The 15,015-nt window shown below is 32.4% G+C and overlaps 1 protein-coding gene across 4 annotated transcripts in view; it reads left to right on the forward strand.

The window, feature by feature from the left end:
* The window catches only part of csmd3a (CUB and Sushi multiple domains 3a), a 352,779-nt gene that overhangs the window by 160,338 nt on the left and 177,426 nt on the right, over positions 1–15,015 (forward strand). For all 4 annotated transcript variants that reach the window (XM_051131369.1, XM_051131372.1, XM_051131371.1 and 1 more), the window contains exons 25-30: positions 1,176–1,302; positions 2,887–3,089; positions 5,803–5,994; positions 6,578–6,716; positions 11,275–11,462; positions 11,774–11,968. In XM_051131369.1, the coding sequence (XP_050987326.1) occupies positions 1,176–1,302; positions 2,887–3,089; positions 5,803–5,994; positions 6,578–6,716; positions 11,275–11,462; positions 11,774–11,968 (1,044 nt within the window). The remainder of the gene's footprint in view (positions 1–1,175; positions 1,303–2,886; positions 3,090–5,802; positions 5,995–6,577; positions 6,717–11,274; positions 11,463–11,773; positions 11,969–15,015) is intronic.

Below are 15,015 nucleotides of genomic sequence, written 5' to 3' on the forward strand. Positions count from 1 at the left end.
CAGTGGTAGAAACAGGCTTCAGTAGTGAACAGAATTACTTTGCTGGTCTATTAGCCAAACTGGCTCTAACTAGCATAAAACTGCCTGGAATATGTGCCATATTTTCTTTCAGCAGGGAACTGTCTGTAGTTTCTTTTTCTTTGTTTCCAAATCAGTCACTTACAAATAAAATCTTGGTGTCATTTTTATACATTCATTCATTTATAGGCATTTTTAAAATGTTATGCATATAAGAAAACATGTATATTTGTTTATCTGTTTCACAGTTCATTTAAATTATCATGCAGTAAGACAAATTACTTTAAAAAAAAAACTGCAAAAATAATGACTTTTTTCAAACAGGTTTCCCAAACCCTCCATCTGCTTTTCCATAGGTTGAACAAATGCATAGTCCTGCCTTAAACTCACATGGACAGGTTGCTCTGTGCTTGAAGTGCTCAAGTAAAAAGAGCAATGTTTTGATATTGTGTTTACACTGTGTTTTGTCTTTTCACTGGAATCAGCTTATAAACGGTTCACTTAGTTGTCTCTGCATATTAAACTTGAATGTATGAAAGTATTTAAAAACAAGAGACACGCTCCAGCTTTAAAGAGGCTGTTGAAAAGATATCAGACATAATAATATCCAGGGGCCAGCTTTCTTTTTCTCAAGTGTTTGAGGGCCGTTTCTGCGTTTATTACATTACCATTGTAATGACAGTAGTTCCTTTGTCACAAGGAAACCTGTTTGCTCACGAGATGAGCGTTTGCTCATGCGCTACAGAAACAAGTGCTTTAATGAGCGATGTAGTGCAGGTATTGTGTCTGAGACCGCCGTAATGAATATGATAATACTTCCTTTATTTTAGTGATATATGCAGCGGTCCGCGGCTTTTCATGCAAGGCCGAGCTCATAAATAACGCGGACAGAGTTTTAACATTTAATTAATGACATGCACAAGGAACGTAGTTAAAAGCGGCATCTCGTGCATGCATAATTACGGCCTATTGTTGCACGGCCACGTCAGGATGGTGAGGGGGTGGCGTGGTCGTGTCAGATCCTGCAACTGAGATTCCAGCGGGCCGAGTCTCCACAGAGCTCATCATTAATGGGAAAAAGAAAGCTCTGACTGAATACATCATCGTCGTGGGTGGGAGTTGACAGCGCAATAACTTCTTGTTTTGATCTATTGTAGCGGAGTGTGGGGGAAGTTTTAAAGGTGAGTCATCCGGACGGATACTGTCTCCCGGATACCCGTTTCCATATGACAACAACCTACGCTGCACATGGACCATCGAGGTGGACTCCGGCAACACTGTCAGGTGACTAATTATTAAGGTGGAAACGCAGCTCATTAAGTCACTGGCGAGAGAGATTAATTCATATTTTAGCCTGACGCCTCTGTCAGCGTCTTAGTAATACTGAAGCACAGAGACATAATGGGTATGTGGAGAGCCGGTTAAAGGCATTCATTTGAGGAATTGCATAGGAGAGAGTCTAGCTTATTAATGTTAAACAGATTGCATTGACCTTGACCTGAATTGAAATATATCTAGCTCTTCATGTTGGAAAATGTCATCTTATTGTGTTATGATTGAGGTCTTTGACCTGTTTATGGTGCTGCATGAGGGACACGCTTGCTCAGTAAATAAATTATAGAAAGTCTGCTTTAAATCATTGTTGGTAACACTTTACAATACAGTCCCATTAATTAATGTTAGTTAATGCAATATGTTTGTGCATAATACAAATACAGCTGTTCATGTTAGCTCAGGTACATTAAAGGTAAAGTGTGTAATATTTTTTTTTTTATTTTTTATTTTTTGCCATACTAGCATCAGCCAATCAGCAGAATGAATAACATTTTTCAAACTGTCATATTAGTTTCTTTTATTGTGCTTTTATGATTTATTCATTTTTAGGCATTTTTAAAATGTTATGCATATAAGAAAACATGTATATTTGTTTCTCTGTTTCACAGTTAATTTAAATGATCATGCAGTAAGACAAATTAAATAATTGTTGGTAACACTTTACTGTACAGTCCCATTAATTAATGTTAGTTAATGCAATATGTTTGCATATAATACAAATACAGCTGTTCATGTTAGCTCAGGTATATTAAAGGTAAAGTGTGTAATTTATTTATTTATTTTTTTTTTTTTTGCCATACTAGCATCAACAAATCAGCAGAATAAGTAACGTTTTTCAAACTGTCATATTAGTCAGATGTGCTTTTAAGATGCTTTTTTATAGCTTGAAAGCATCAAAGATGTTGCCAGTTGGGGTACTGAAATGACTAGAACTAACAAGTATATTTTAAGTATATTTCTGATAAAAAAAAGCACATTTCTGAGAAGTACTTAAAAAAAGTAGACTGAAAGTATATTTTCTTATTTTAAGTTTATATGAATATGAATATTAGAAAAATAAAAATGGCAAAACACAATGCACAACACAATCACAAAAAAGCCAAATTAAAAATATTTGAAATAAATATATGCAATAAAATTATATATAAAATACTATATATATATGGTATTTTATTTTATTTAGTATTTACATAATATTAAACACTGCTATAAAACTGGCACTTAGAATATATATATATATATATATAAAATTGCCTGCTTATTTGTTGATGTTAGTATTTAAAAAAAAAACAAACAAAAAAAAACATACTTCATACATCATCATTTGTGTTGAAGAAAGAAATTCCTACAGTTTTGGAACATACCTGTATGAATTTAAATGAGAAAATGATGGCAGAGCAATGGAACCCTGTTGTGAAGTGTTATTTAATTATTTGTTTAATTAAATAAAGCATTTATTGGTAAATGTGAATTTCAGTCTTTGTAACTGAGTGTGCATCAGGTTTTAATTCAGATGTTGTTGTTGTTTTTTAGTTTGCAGTTCTTGGCATTTGACACTGAGGCATCGCATGATATCCTGAAGGTTTGGGATGGTCATCCGGAAAACGAGATGGCCCTAAAGGAAGTGAGTGGTTCGCTGCTACCCGAAGGCATTCACAGCACTCTCAACGTGGTCACCATCCAGTTTGAGACGGACTTCTACATTAGCAAATCTGGATTTGCCATCGACTTTTCAAGTAAGTATTTTCCCCTAAAACCACAGTTTCACAGTACACAGTTCAAGAATCAAATAAAATAAAATTTGCTAATGAAGCCATTTAGATGAACGGTGAAATATTTTTAATAGGCGGTGATGGAATGACTAAAATTTTAACTTGTGTTCTAAACTATTAATTTTATAGTACAGTAATGGTGTGTGTCATGATTATAGTCTATTATATTACTGTGCTCATTCCAAACCTTTAATTTCAGTGAATCAATTCAAAACTTTGATTCGTTTGTGTCACCACTTAAAATTGTTCATTGATGTCCTTGATTTTTTTGTATATATATATATATATATATATATATAAAAATACCCTAGTAAAAAAATTTATTATTTTATACTAAAGATCTTTTCAAATCTTTTAACATACTGTGTATACTGACATATCGCTCAAGACTTATTTATGTAAAAATTGTAATTAAACTTTATTTGGAGTACTACTTGTGCAAAATGCACATTTCTTAATGTTAAGCCTAAAATATCTTTTAATGTCATTACTGATGAGGATTGTATGATCTTTAAATAATATCAGTCTTTAAATGTAAAATATTTAAAGTGTCCCTTACCAAAAAGAAGTATACTTCAAGTTTATTTTATTAAGTATACTTAAGTAAAGTTCAAGTATATTTTTAAGTTTACTTTATGTGATAAGTATACAAATGTCAGTGTACTAGTAGTATGCTTGGAAGTGTGCTATTTCAATACTCCTTGGGACTAAATTGGCCCACTTTCTAGTATATAGAAGTATACTTTTAAGTATACTTTAAGTATAACAGTAGTAAACTTTGAGTACACAGCTAGTTTACATCTATGCTTTTAGTTTGTACTGCAGCTATACTAAAAGTGAACTTATTGGTATACTGATAGTTTACTAATTAAGTGTAGCATTTTTAGTACACTTTAAAGTATAGTCTCAGTAAACTACTAGATTAGTAGTTTTATACTGCAAGTATACTCGTAAGTTTTCTTTAGGTGAACTTTACATCATACTTTAAGTATACTAATATGTCTCTCTTTAGGTATTATTTTTTATATATTTTGTTATATGAATATCTGAACATACAAAACATCAAAATAAAGAACAGGGTATCTGCTTGTATACAAAAACATTTTATTCTAGCTTCATAGGTCGACATTTTATTCCATTACGTTACACAGTTTTGAGGCTGTTTAATGTCTGACGATTGTGTTAGATTACATGTAGAAGCATCTGTTGTTTCGGTTTCTTCTTCGCTTGTGTTTTGGAAATTCTGCAAAGAAGATGTGTAATAGCAAGGAAAACATGGATTGTCGAAGCACAAGTATAGCTTAAATATCTTAAGACTTTTTATAAGTCTAAGTATAAGTCAAGTATACTTAAATGTCATTTTAAGTATATTTCTGATAAGTAAATAAAGCACAATTCTAAGAAGTACTTAAAAACCCGACTGAAAGTATACTTTCCTATTTTTTAGTTTAAAAGAAGTATACTAGTAGCACACTTGAATACACTTCTTTTTCATAAGGGGTAGCTAAAGTATACTTGCAATAGTTTAATTTTAGCACAATCAAATATACTTAAGTATATCTTTAGTTGGACTTCAGCACTACTTCCGCACAATTGAGGTACAAAATTAGTTATTCCAAAATATACCAGTTTAGTATACTGAAAGTACAATTGCAGGATATTTTTTTATTAAGTACATAATATGTAAATGTATTTGTAGTATACTTAGCATGAAATAAATGCATTTTAAATACATTGTAGTATATTTATTTTTCACTAGGGTAGTTTAAAGAGAAATAACATACTGTATGAACATGAATGTGGCTGTTTATTTCTGTGAGATTATGTTGGTGCATATGAATAAAAATAATTAGACTATTTCAAACATTTGGGGGTGAAATTAGATTTTTTAAATGTTTTTAAAAGAAGTCTCTTCTGCTCACCAAGGCTGCATTTATTTCATTAAAATGCAGTAAAACTGTAATATTGTGAAATATTAATATAATTTAAATTAAGTTTTCTATTTAAATATATTAAAATTTAATTTATTCTTGTGACTCAAAGCTGAATTTTCAGCATCATTATTAATAGTCTTCAGTGTCACATAATGCTTCAGAAATCATTCTAATGTGCTGATTTGCTGCTTAAGAAACATTTATGATTGTTAATGTTGAGAACATTTGTGCAGCATTTTTTGCAACATTATAAATATATTTACTGCCACTTCTGGTTTCAATTAATGAATCCTTGCTGAATAAACACACTTTTGAATGGTAGCGTATGTTCCTTTAGTGAAAAACAGTGCAGCAAATGTGTATGGATTGCTTTTAAATGCAATTTTTACTGCGTTGTACTTTTTGCATGAAACACTTTGAATGTAATTGCCTAAAAAGGTGCTGCTTTTTCTCTGCTTGAAGAAAGTAAAAGCCATTTCAAAGTAAATGCATAATGAGGCTAAAAAACCCTGCATCCATTAGCAAGTGATTTTTCAGGCGAGCAGGAAGGACTCCGCCATACAGTAGCTCAGACTTATTCCACACCTGTATTAGACGGCGTTCTGCTCTGCAGAGCCCCCAGTGAGCCATTGTTCACTACCGAGGCCACGCAACCTCATTTCCGAGCAAGAAATGCTACCTCCTGCCGAGATATCCTGGTAAGTGAAAAGTGAGCACAGCTGGTCACCATTCCCATTTTGCAGGTTCAGTGGCGACCGCCTGCAGGGACCCGGGGACGCCCATGAACGGCAGCCGCAGCGGAGAGGGCAAAGAGCCCGGCGACACGGTGACCTTCGCGTGTGATCCGGGCTACGACCTGCAAGGCGAGCCCAGGATCACCTGCATTCAGGTGGACAACAGATTCTACTGGCAGCCCAGCCCTCCTACATGTATCGGTGAGATTTATTCAATTTGCAGCCATGCCGCCTGAGGCCTGTAAAATACGGGCGGCCTCTCATTTCACACTTGTCAGCTCTGACGAAATGTCTAAAATAACTAGCAGAAATCACTTGAATCACGCTTTGTAAAAGGCCTGGAATAATAAATCTCTTTGATGGAAATTTCTGATCACATGCCCAGTCAGCGCTTAAACTTCTAGGTCGGAAACTGGGGTGAAGACTTCCCATGATAAATGCTTCTAGGAAACTACATTTATTTTCTGGATACTGGGAGTCTGTGAAACCTATTTTCTTTCAAGTTTAAGTCACATTTAGACGTTTTAAAGGTCAATCCGCTTTAAAGGCAGAGCGGGAGCTTTAGAACAATTCGAACGGTGGGGGGCGGGAACTTATCAGCTCTGCTCATGAATATTAATGAAGGTTTGACTTATAGCTAGTTATTGAATGAAATATCAGCCAACATGGTCCTTTACGCATATGATATCTAGCCGTTTTGAGATAAAATAGCAGAGCTTGCGCACCGTGGGGAGGAAAAAATTTATATACTTCATTAACTCTAACAGAAAATAATCTCTTTCAGCTCCTTGTGGTGGAAACATTACAGGCTCGTCTGGATTCATTCTGTCACCGAATTTCCCCCACCCGTACCCGCACAGCAAGGACTGCGATTGGTTCATCACGGTTCATCCTGATTACGTCATTTCCTTGGCGTTTATTAGGTAAGATCATCAAATTGAAGGACTAATTGTGACCCTGGACCACAAAACCAGTCTTAAGTAGCATGGGTATATTGTAAATACATTGTGTGGGTCAAAATTATCGATTTTTCTTTAATGCCAAAAATCATTAGGATATTAAATAAAGATCATGTTCCGTGAAGACGTTTCGTAAATTTCATGCCATAAATATATAAAAACTTAATTTTTGAATAGTGATACACTCAGGGGTGTTTTTGCAGTGATGCCATAGAAGAACCATTTTTGGTTCCCTAAAGAGTCTTTCAGTGAACAGTTCCTAAAAGAACCATTTTGAAGAACATTTTAAAAATCTAAAGAACATTTTTTGACTATAAAGAACCTTTTCAGCATTTGAAAGGTTCCATGGATGTTCAGGGTTCTTCATGGAACCATTGATGCCAATAAAGAACCTTTATTTTTAAGAGTGTATACTTTTGGCGATTTTCTCAATATTTCGATTTTTTTGCACCCTCAGATTCCAGATTTTCAAATAGTTGTATCTTGGCCAAATCTTGTCCTACCCTAACAAACTATACATCAATGGAAAGCTTATTTATTCAGCTTTTATGATGTATAAATCTCAATTTTTTTTAAAAATTGCCCCTTATGACAGGTTTTGTGGTCCAGTTTCACAAATGACATTCTAAAAAACAGGAAGACATATATATATATATCTTTTTAATGACTCTAAAAAGTGGTGTACCTGTCATTACTGTTATAGTTTTTTTATTAATATATTGAATTTAGTAGGTAAAATAGGTTTGATTTTTTTTGTAATGACAAAAAAAAGACATATCATATATTCATATATATATATATATATATATATATGATATGTCTTTTTTTTTTGTCATTACAAAAAAGTCAAACCTACTTTTTAAGTTTTTCCCTCTAAGAGTCTCAGCCTTTTAATTGGACTTTTTAAATATATATTTCTTCATTACAATTTTTAAAAATATTTCTCAAGATGGATAAACCACCTAGAGATTTTTGACTTTGTCCCACAAAAAAATATCAAACTGAATTTTTGAGAAGGTTAATCGTAGAGGAGATGTTTCAAGTCGTTGTCAGCGTGATTTGCATTTTTAATGTTTTTGTGAATAAATGATTACATCTGAACATATAAAATGAGTGTCACGTCACTGACCCATAACTGGTTCCATCTTAGACTGTAAATTAGAGTATGATATCAGACTGTGATCTGTGTGCAAAAAACTCAATTAATTTCAAATTAACATGTGACTTAGAATTGTGTTTTTATCAGTGTAGTAATTGGAAAAAGATCTCTCTAGATAGGCAGTCTCTGAGAGGCGTAATTTCAAGTGACATTATTACAGTATTTACAAATTTGCCTCAAATTAATGGCAGATTGTTGGTGCCTTACCATTGCAGTCTCGGGACAATAAACAAGTCTTCATAATGACATTAATACAGCGGCCTGCTCACATTGCACTACTTAATGTGAAGTGCAGCATTTTCTGACTACATTTTCCCAAAGCATCAGTGTGCCATTTACGTACATTTCCACCCACATCGGATGTTTCCACTTCATAACATTTCTCCCCACCTGAAACATACAGAAAAGGCTCTTCAAAACATTTTCTGCCTCAGATGACCCAAAAGGTCTTTTAGGAAGATCACAGACACAGGTTTTAACAGCCTCAGCCGGGCACATGGTGGAAACTGGATGGAGCTTGTGATGTTGTCAACAAGCACTTGATGAATTTTCATGTTCATAATAGGATGCTGCTTATTTTCTCATTCCTGTTTCACAGCCATCACGCTCTATAAGCAATCTGCATTTATGCACTGCAAAAGGGCTTTCTTCCTTAGTATATTTATATACATTTTTTTAATCAAGATACAATTACTGGAGAAGAAAAATTGTGACAAACTGTCACATATATTAGTATATTTCCACCCTCAGCCAGTTGTATGCTTTCCGCCATTTTCCCCGCACTTTGTCTCGTAAACATTGCGGGTGTTTTGTACTTGAGTATAAAAGTGAACATAAAAGTTTTCATTTTCTCCCCTCATCAGAGCCACTGAGGACACAGTGGATTAGTTTTGTTTTTGTTGGTAACGTCGCCAAATACACAAAAAATGGAAGAGAGGAGCGGGGTGAGCAGTAGCTCATTATCATTTAAAGAGACATGCGCTGAAATAGATTGCTGTAAACAGAGCTGTTTTTGATGAGGTAAAAAGCATGGTTTACACAACCATTGAGGAATTTTAATCAAAGTAATTACAGATATTTCATGAAGACCTTAAAGAACCATATCAACTTATAAAAATGTGCATCCGATGTCCCCTTTAAATACTGTTTTCTGAAAATATCATTGGAATGGAAGGCTTATGCCTAAAATAAATTTAGTCTTAGGACAAATTTACTCAATTTTAATACATTTTTAAGAAAACAACAGCTCAATAGCTCTAATATGTAGGTGTTTTTGCTTCTTAAGAAAATATGTATTGATTTAACGTAAGTTGATGTATATTTCTACTGGAAAACAAGACAAAAATATTGAGAAAGAAATTCATTTTTGCTGTGTCTCAAGATTTTAAAGACTAAAAAAAATCAAACATTAAAAAATATAAATCTTAGAAGAATGAAGTAGGTTTCTGCTTAAAATAAGAAAAATGTTTATATATTTGTACTGGAAAATTGCAGAGTAAGATAATTCATTTTGCAGTGTATACCAGGATTTAAAAGGCTAGTTCATAGCAGTTTTGTTTTCTTAAAATTTTATAAGAATTAAGTAAGTTTATGCTTAAAATAAGAGAGAGAAGAAAAAAAAAGCATCTGCCAATGGGGTTAAAAGAAAAAAATGTTCTGTTCCTTTTTCCCTTTAAATTAAGTTTTATTTTTCAGATTTTTTTTTCTTGTTTTAAGCATAAACCCAGTCAATTTTGATACATTTTTCAGATGTTTTGCTTATTAACTAAATATGTTTTGATTTCATGTATTTTTATGTATATTTCTACTGGAAAACAAGACAAAAATACTGAGAAAGAAAATCATGTTTGCAGTGTATCAAGATTTTAAAGGCTAAAAAAGAAGAAGAAAAGATATTAAAAAAAAAATCAGAAAATTGTTTATATATTTGTACTGGAAAACAAGACAAAATTGCTGGATCATTTTTGCGTTGTATACCAGGATTTAAAAGGCTAGATCACTACAGTCTTGTTTTCTTAACGTTTTATAATAATTAAGTGAGTTTATGCTTAGAATAAGAGAAAAACAATCTGCCTATGGGGTAAAAATCTTTAAATTAAGTTTTATTTTTCAGATATTTTTTCTTGCTTTAAGCATAAACCCACTCAATTTTGATACATTTTTCAGAAAACAAGACTTAATAGCTCTAATATGTAGACGTTTTTGCTTATTAAGTAAATATGTTTTGATTTAATGTATTTTTATGTATATCTCTACTGGAAAACAAGACAAAAATACTGAGAAAGAAAATCGTTTTTGCAGTGTATCAAGATTTAAAAAGATAGTTCACTCCTAAATGAATAAATAAATAAATAAAAAACAAGTAACAAGAACAAGTAAAATTACTTAGGATATTAAGTCTTGTTTAAAAAACATTATCAGAATGAAATAAGTTTCTGCTTAAAATAAGAAAAAAAATGTATATATTTGTACTAGAAAACAAGACAAAATCTTGAATTTGAATTTGAAAAATAAATTATAAGAATTAAGTTTATGCTTAAAATAAGAAAGAAAAAACATGACAATGGGGTAAAAAAATCTTGTTTTCCCTTTAAATTAAGTTATAAGTTATTTTTCAGATATTTTTCTTGTTTTAAGCATAAACCCACTGAATTTTGATACATTTTTCCGAAAGCAAGACTTGATAGTTTAACTCATCTTGATTGAATGTTTTAATATCTGTAATAGAAAACAAGACAAAAACACTAAGAAATGAAGTCATTTTTGCAGTGTAGAAGTGTTAATAAAGCGTGATTGCGCAAGCAACATCTTAATCTTAAACATGAAATTTTAACAAGGTTTCTTGTTGACATTACAAGCTCAATACAGTTTTTGCTTCTCAAGTAAATATATTTTGATTTAATTATGCTTAGATATTTGTACTGGAAAACAAGAAAAAATACTGAATAAGAAATCATTTTTGCAGTGTATACCAAGATTTAAAGGGCTAGTTCATCCAAAAAGCAAGGTTTTTTCATCGCTGGTTGTTGTTTTGTTTTTGTTTTTTTCTGTTGAATGCAAAGGCACACACAGCTGTTCTTCATATAACAACTTGTAGTTACCATATCAAAGTTTCAAAATGTGCATAAAAACACCATATCTACCATCAAAGTATATATGACTGTGTACAATATTCCTCCTCTTTTAGTTTTCTAAAATCTCACTTTTTTTAATCCTCCCCTTTGTGTGCAATGATTTGCAATGACATGCTGACAGAATTTCATTTGTGCTGAACTAATCCTTCAGGAGGAGTAAATTGCATAGAAAAAAGTCGATAGATTTCCATTTGCTCTGTGTTTTGACCCCACACTTGTCTTCTCTCAGTTTCAGCATCGAGCCCAACTATGACTTCTTGTACATCTACGACGGACCTCACAGCAACAGTCATCTGATCGGCACATTTCAAGACAGCAAGTTGCCAGAAAAGGTCGAAAGCAGCTCCAACATCATGCACATTGCCTTCCGCAGCGACGGGTCCGTGAGCTACACGGGCTTCCATCTGGAATACAAAGGTAATTGCTCTTTTGTTTTTGGCTTGGTGGTTAAAAAGCCGTTCTCGAACTGTATTTGTGTCCTTGAGCGATGCATTTATTGATTTTTTTTTCATCGATTGAAGGAGAGTGAATGATGACGGAGTGCTCATATTTTGGTAAACGGTTTCTTTAAGAGCGTCATGATATACTGTTTCAAGATGCTTGAGCGCAAACTGGAAAGTTTCAAAGGCTGACAGTGACTCAGTGCTTGGCATTTTCATTCCTTCAGATCTTTTCATCTTCTACAGCTTTATCATACGCCATATGTCTTGTGCTTCTCTCCCGTATAGCTAAACTGCGTGAGGCTTGTTTTGACCCGGGCAGCGTGATGAATGGCACTCGGTTGGGTGGAGACTATAAGCTGGGCTCAACTGTGACCTTCCACTGTGATCCAGGCTACCAGCTCCAGGGTTATTCCAGTCTCACCTGTGTCATGGGTGGCACCAACAGACCCGAGTGGAACAGAGCTCTGCCCAGCTGCCAAGGTAAGATCGCATTCCCATCTGTATTGCGCGTGAACGCGAGGAGAACATCCCCTTACGACCCAAATACCTGCATGACGCTCTATTTTTGGAGCTGTGTGGGCTACAGCGTCTGTTCACGCATTTTATCCTAATCTTGCTTGTGAATGAAAGTCAAAATTTTGGAGTTTTCATCCAGATCAACACTATGGTGTTCGCATGTGCTCCAAAACACTAAGAACTTTTGAAAATAATCATTTGAAAGATGTGTTTTGCAAATCAATAAATCACATACTAGAAAACTGCTTTTTTATGTTGTCAGAAAAGTGCAAAATTGAAGTGTGACGACCTTTCGCTAATAAAAGAACATCAGTTAAGACATTTTTGTGACCTTACACGTCGACTCGTTAGGCATAATCAGAGAAAGATGTGCATGTGAACTCTCAATGAGTGTCAACAATACTCTTATAATAACTATCAAAAATCACTTCATTATGAGAGTCTGGTTTGAGTTTGCATGCAAATCAATAAGCCCTCAGACACAGGAAGTTGAAGTTGCATACTTATTTCTGAGTCAGAAAATACCGTATGTAGGAAGGAGCTTTGATTTTATGAGTTGTTTATTTGAAAAGTTATTTCAGAGGTGGAGCAAGTCAAGACATATTGATAAAAATAAATCATTTTATGTAGAATATTGTGCACTGATGAATCATTCTTAGTAACACCAGTGATGTATGTTAAGTTAAATTGGTCAGTTTTTATGTCATGCTGGTTTAAAAATGCTAGACATAATGCACACATTACATAAACTTGCAAAAAAACAAACGAAAATAATTTGCATGTAGAGCAAAATTACGAAATTAATTTCACAGGTAATATATTATTTGAGGTTTTGCTTGTGTTATATTTCCATGTGTAAAAAAATACTTAAGAAGAATATGCTGTGCATTGTGAATTAATTCGGTATTTTTTTTAACTATAAAACTAATAAAATATTTTCGGTAACTGAAATAATGCTGAAATAAAAGATGAATTTTAAAAGAAAAAATGTAAATGAAAATTAAATGTCGCCTTAGTAACTAATTGAAATAACCTGAAGTAGTAAAATTGCTAAAAAAGTAAATTAAAGATATATAAACATATACAAAAAGAATAAAAATGACACACAATTAAAAACAAAAAATGTACAAATTAAAGCAAATTCAAAATAATAAATGCTATAATAATATATAAATAATACTAGAATAAAAATGATTGGGTTTGTTATTAATTTATAAGGTTCTACTGATAATATTATATTGTTTAAGATTTTGCTTGTCATTTTTCCATGTGTAAAAGAATATTTAATCAGAATATACTGTGCGATACTTGATTTTAGCCATTGTGAATTAATTGGATTCAGTGTTATTTTTAACTAAAACTAATTAAAATGTTATTAATTGAAATAATTCCAAAATAAAAGATAAATATTAAAAGAAAAAACATAAATAAAAAAGAAATGTTGCCTTAGCAACTAATTATGATGTAATTAAAGATGAAGTAGTAAAACTGCTAAAAATTAAAACAAATACATTAAAGTTATGTAGAAATATACAAAAAAGGACAAAAGCACATAAAATTTATTTGAGTTTTTTGATCTGTACAGCACTTTTAAATGTGCTTTATAAATAATGAATGAATGAATGAATGAATGAGTGAATGAATAAATAAAATTAAAAATTCAAACAAAATAAATCAATAAAACAAATGAAGCAAATGAAAAATTGGCACTGCATACTATATTTAGGGCCCTTTGAGGGGCCCTTAAGAAATATTTGCCAGAGAAATTATTTACTAGAATTTATTTACCTGAAAAATGTAAATACACAGCACAGTATTAATTAAGTAATTAATTAATTCTTTCATTCATCCATAAAATCAAATAATTAGAAATGTTTTTGATTATTACAATTTAATGAAACCTTTAAAATGGAATCCAGAAAATTAATGGAAAATATAAATTTCAGAAAAATAAAACTGAATTTGAGAGGGGAAAAAATTCATAGACCCTTAAAAAGTGTCATTTTTGTAATTCTTAATAAATTGCCCATCATTCATTATTTCAATTAATTATGCATGCTTTTTGATTCATATTTTTTGATGTAGCCATTAAAACAGAGTCTCCAAAATTTAAATGGAATATTTTGAAAATTAAAACAGAAAAAAAAATTCGGACATATTTCGGAGAAAAAAAAAACGGATTTCATAGGCCCTATATATTGTCAAGTGGATGAGCAGAAGTGTCAAAATTTGTAACATTTTTTAGATGAAATATTACCATTTTGTGACCCTGGACCACAAAACCAGTCCATTTTTTTTTTTTTTTTAATTGAGACAAGCTTTCCATTGATGTATGGTTTGTTAGGATAGGACAATATGTGGTCGAGATACAACTATTTGAAAATCTGAAATCTGAGGGTGCAAAAAAAAAGATCAAAATATTGAGAAAATCGCCTTAAAAGTTGTCTAAATGAAGTTCTTAGCAATGCATATTACTAATTAAAAATTAAGTTTTGATATATTTATGGTAGGAAATTTATAAAATATCTTCATGGAGCATGATCTTTAATTAATAAAAAAAATGATTTTTGACATAAAAGAAAAATGGATAATTCTGACCCATACACTGTATTGTTGGCTATTGCTACAAATATACCTATGCTAAGACTGGTTTTGTGGTCCAGGGTCACATTTAAGATGTTTGCATGACATGAGATGAGAAGTCTGGTAGAGGTACCCATGAATCAGTTAAAGTCCAGAATTTGTTCCCTGTGTAAACAGAAATGGTCTTTGCATCCTTGTATTTTAAGAGAGGACACAAGTGGATGGTAGAGAAATGAATGACAAAAGAACGGCATAGAAGTTTTCACATGTTTGTGCATGAGGCGTCTGACACAGCCTTGAATTGATGCCGTACAGATCAGGACTGAAGGCTGGTCTATTGATTTCAGAGTTTTATATTTTTTTTTTTCTGGATTCATGTATGCATGGGTGGCCTTGCTAACCCTCTGTGGATGAGTTTGTGTTGGAAA

This window comes from Labeo rohita, chromosome 16, assembly GCF_022985175.1.
Source record: "Labeo rohita strain BAU-BD-2019 chromosome 16, IGBB_LRoh.1.0, whole genome shotgun sequence".
NCBI lineage: Eukaryota > Metazoa > Chordata > Actinopteri > Cypriniformes > Cyprinidae > Labeo > Labeo rohita.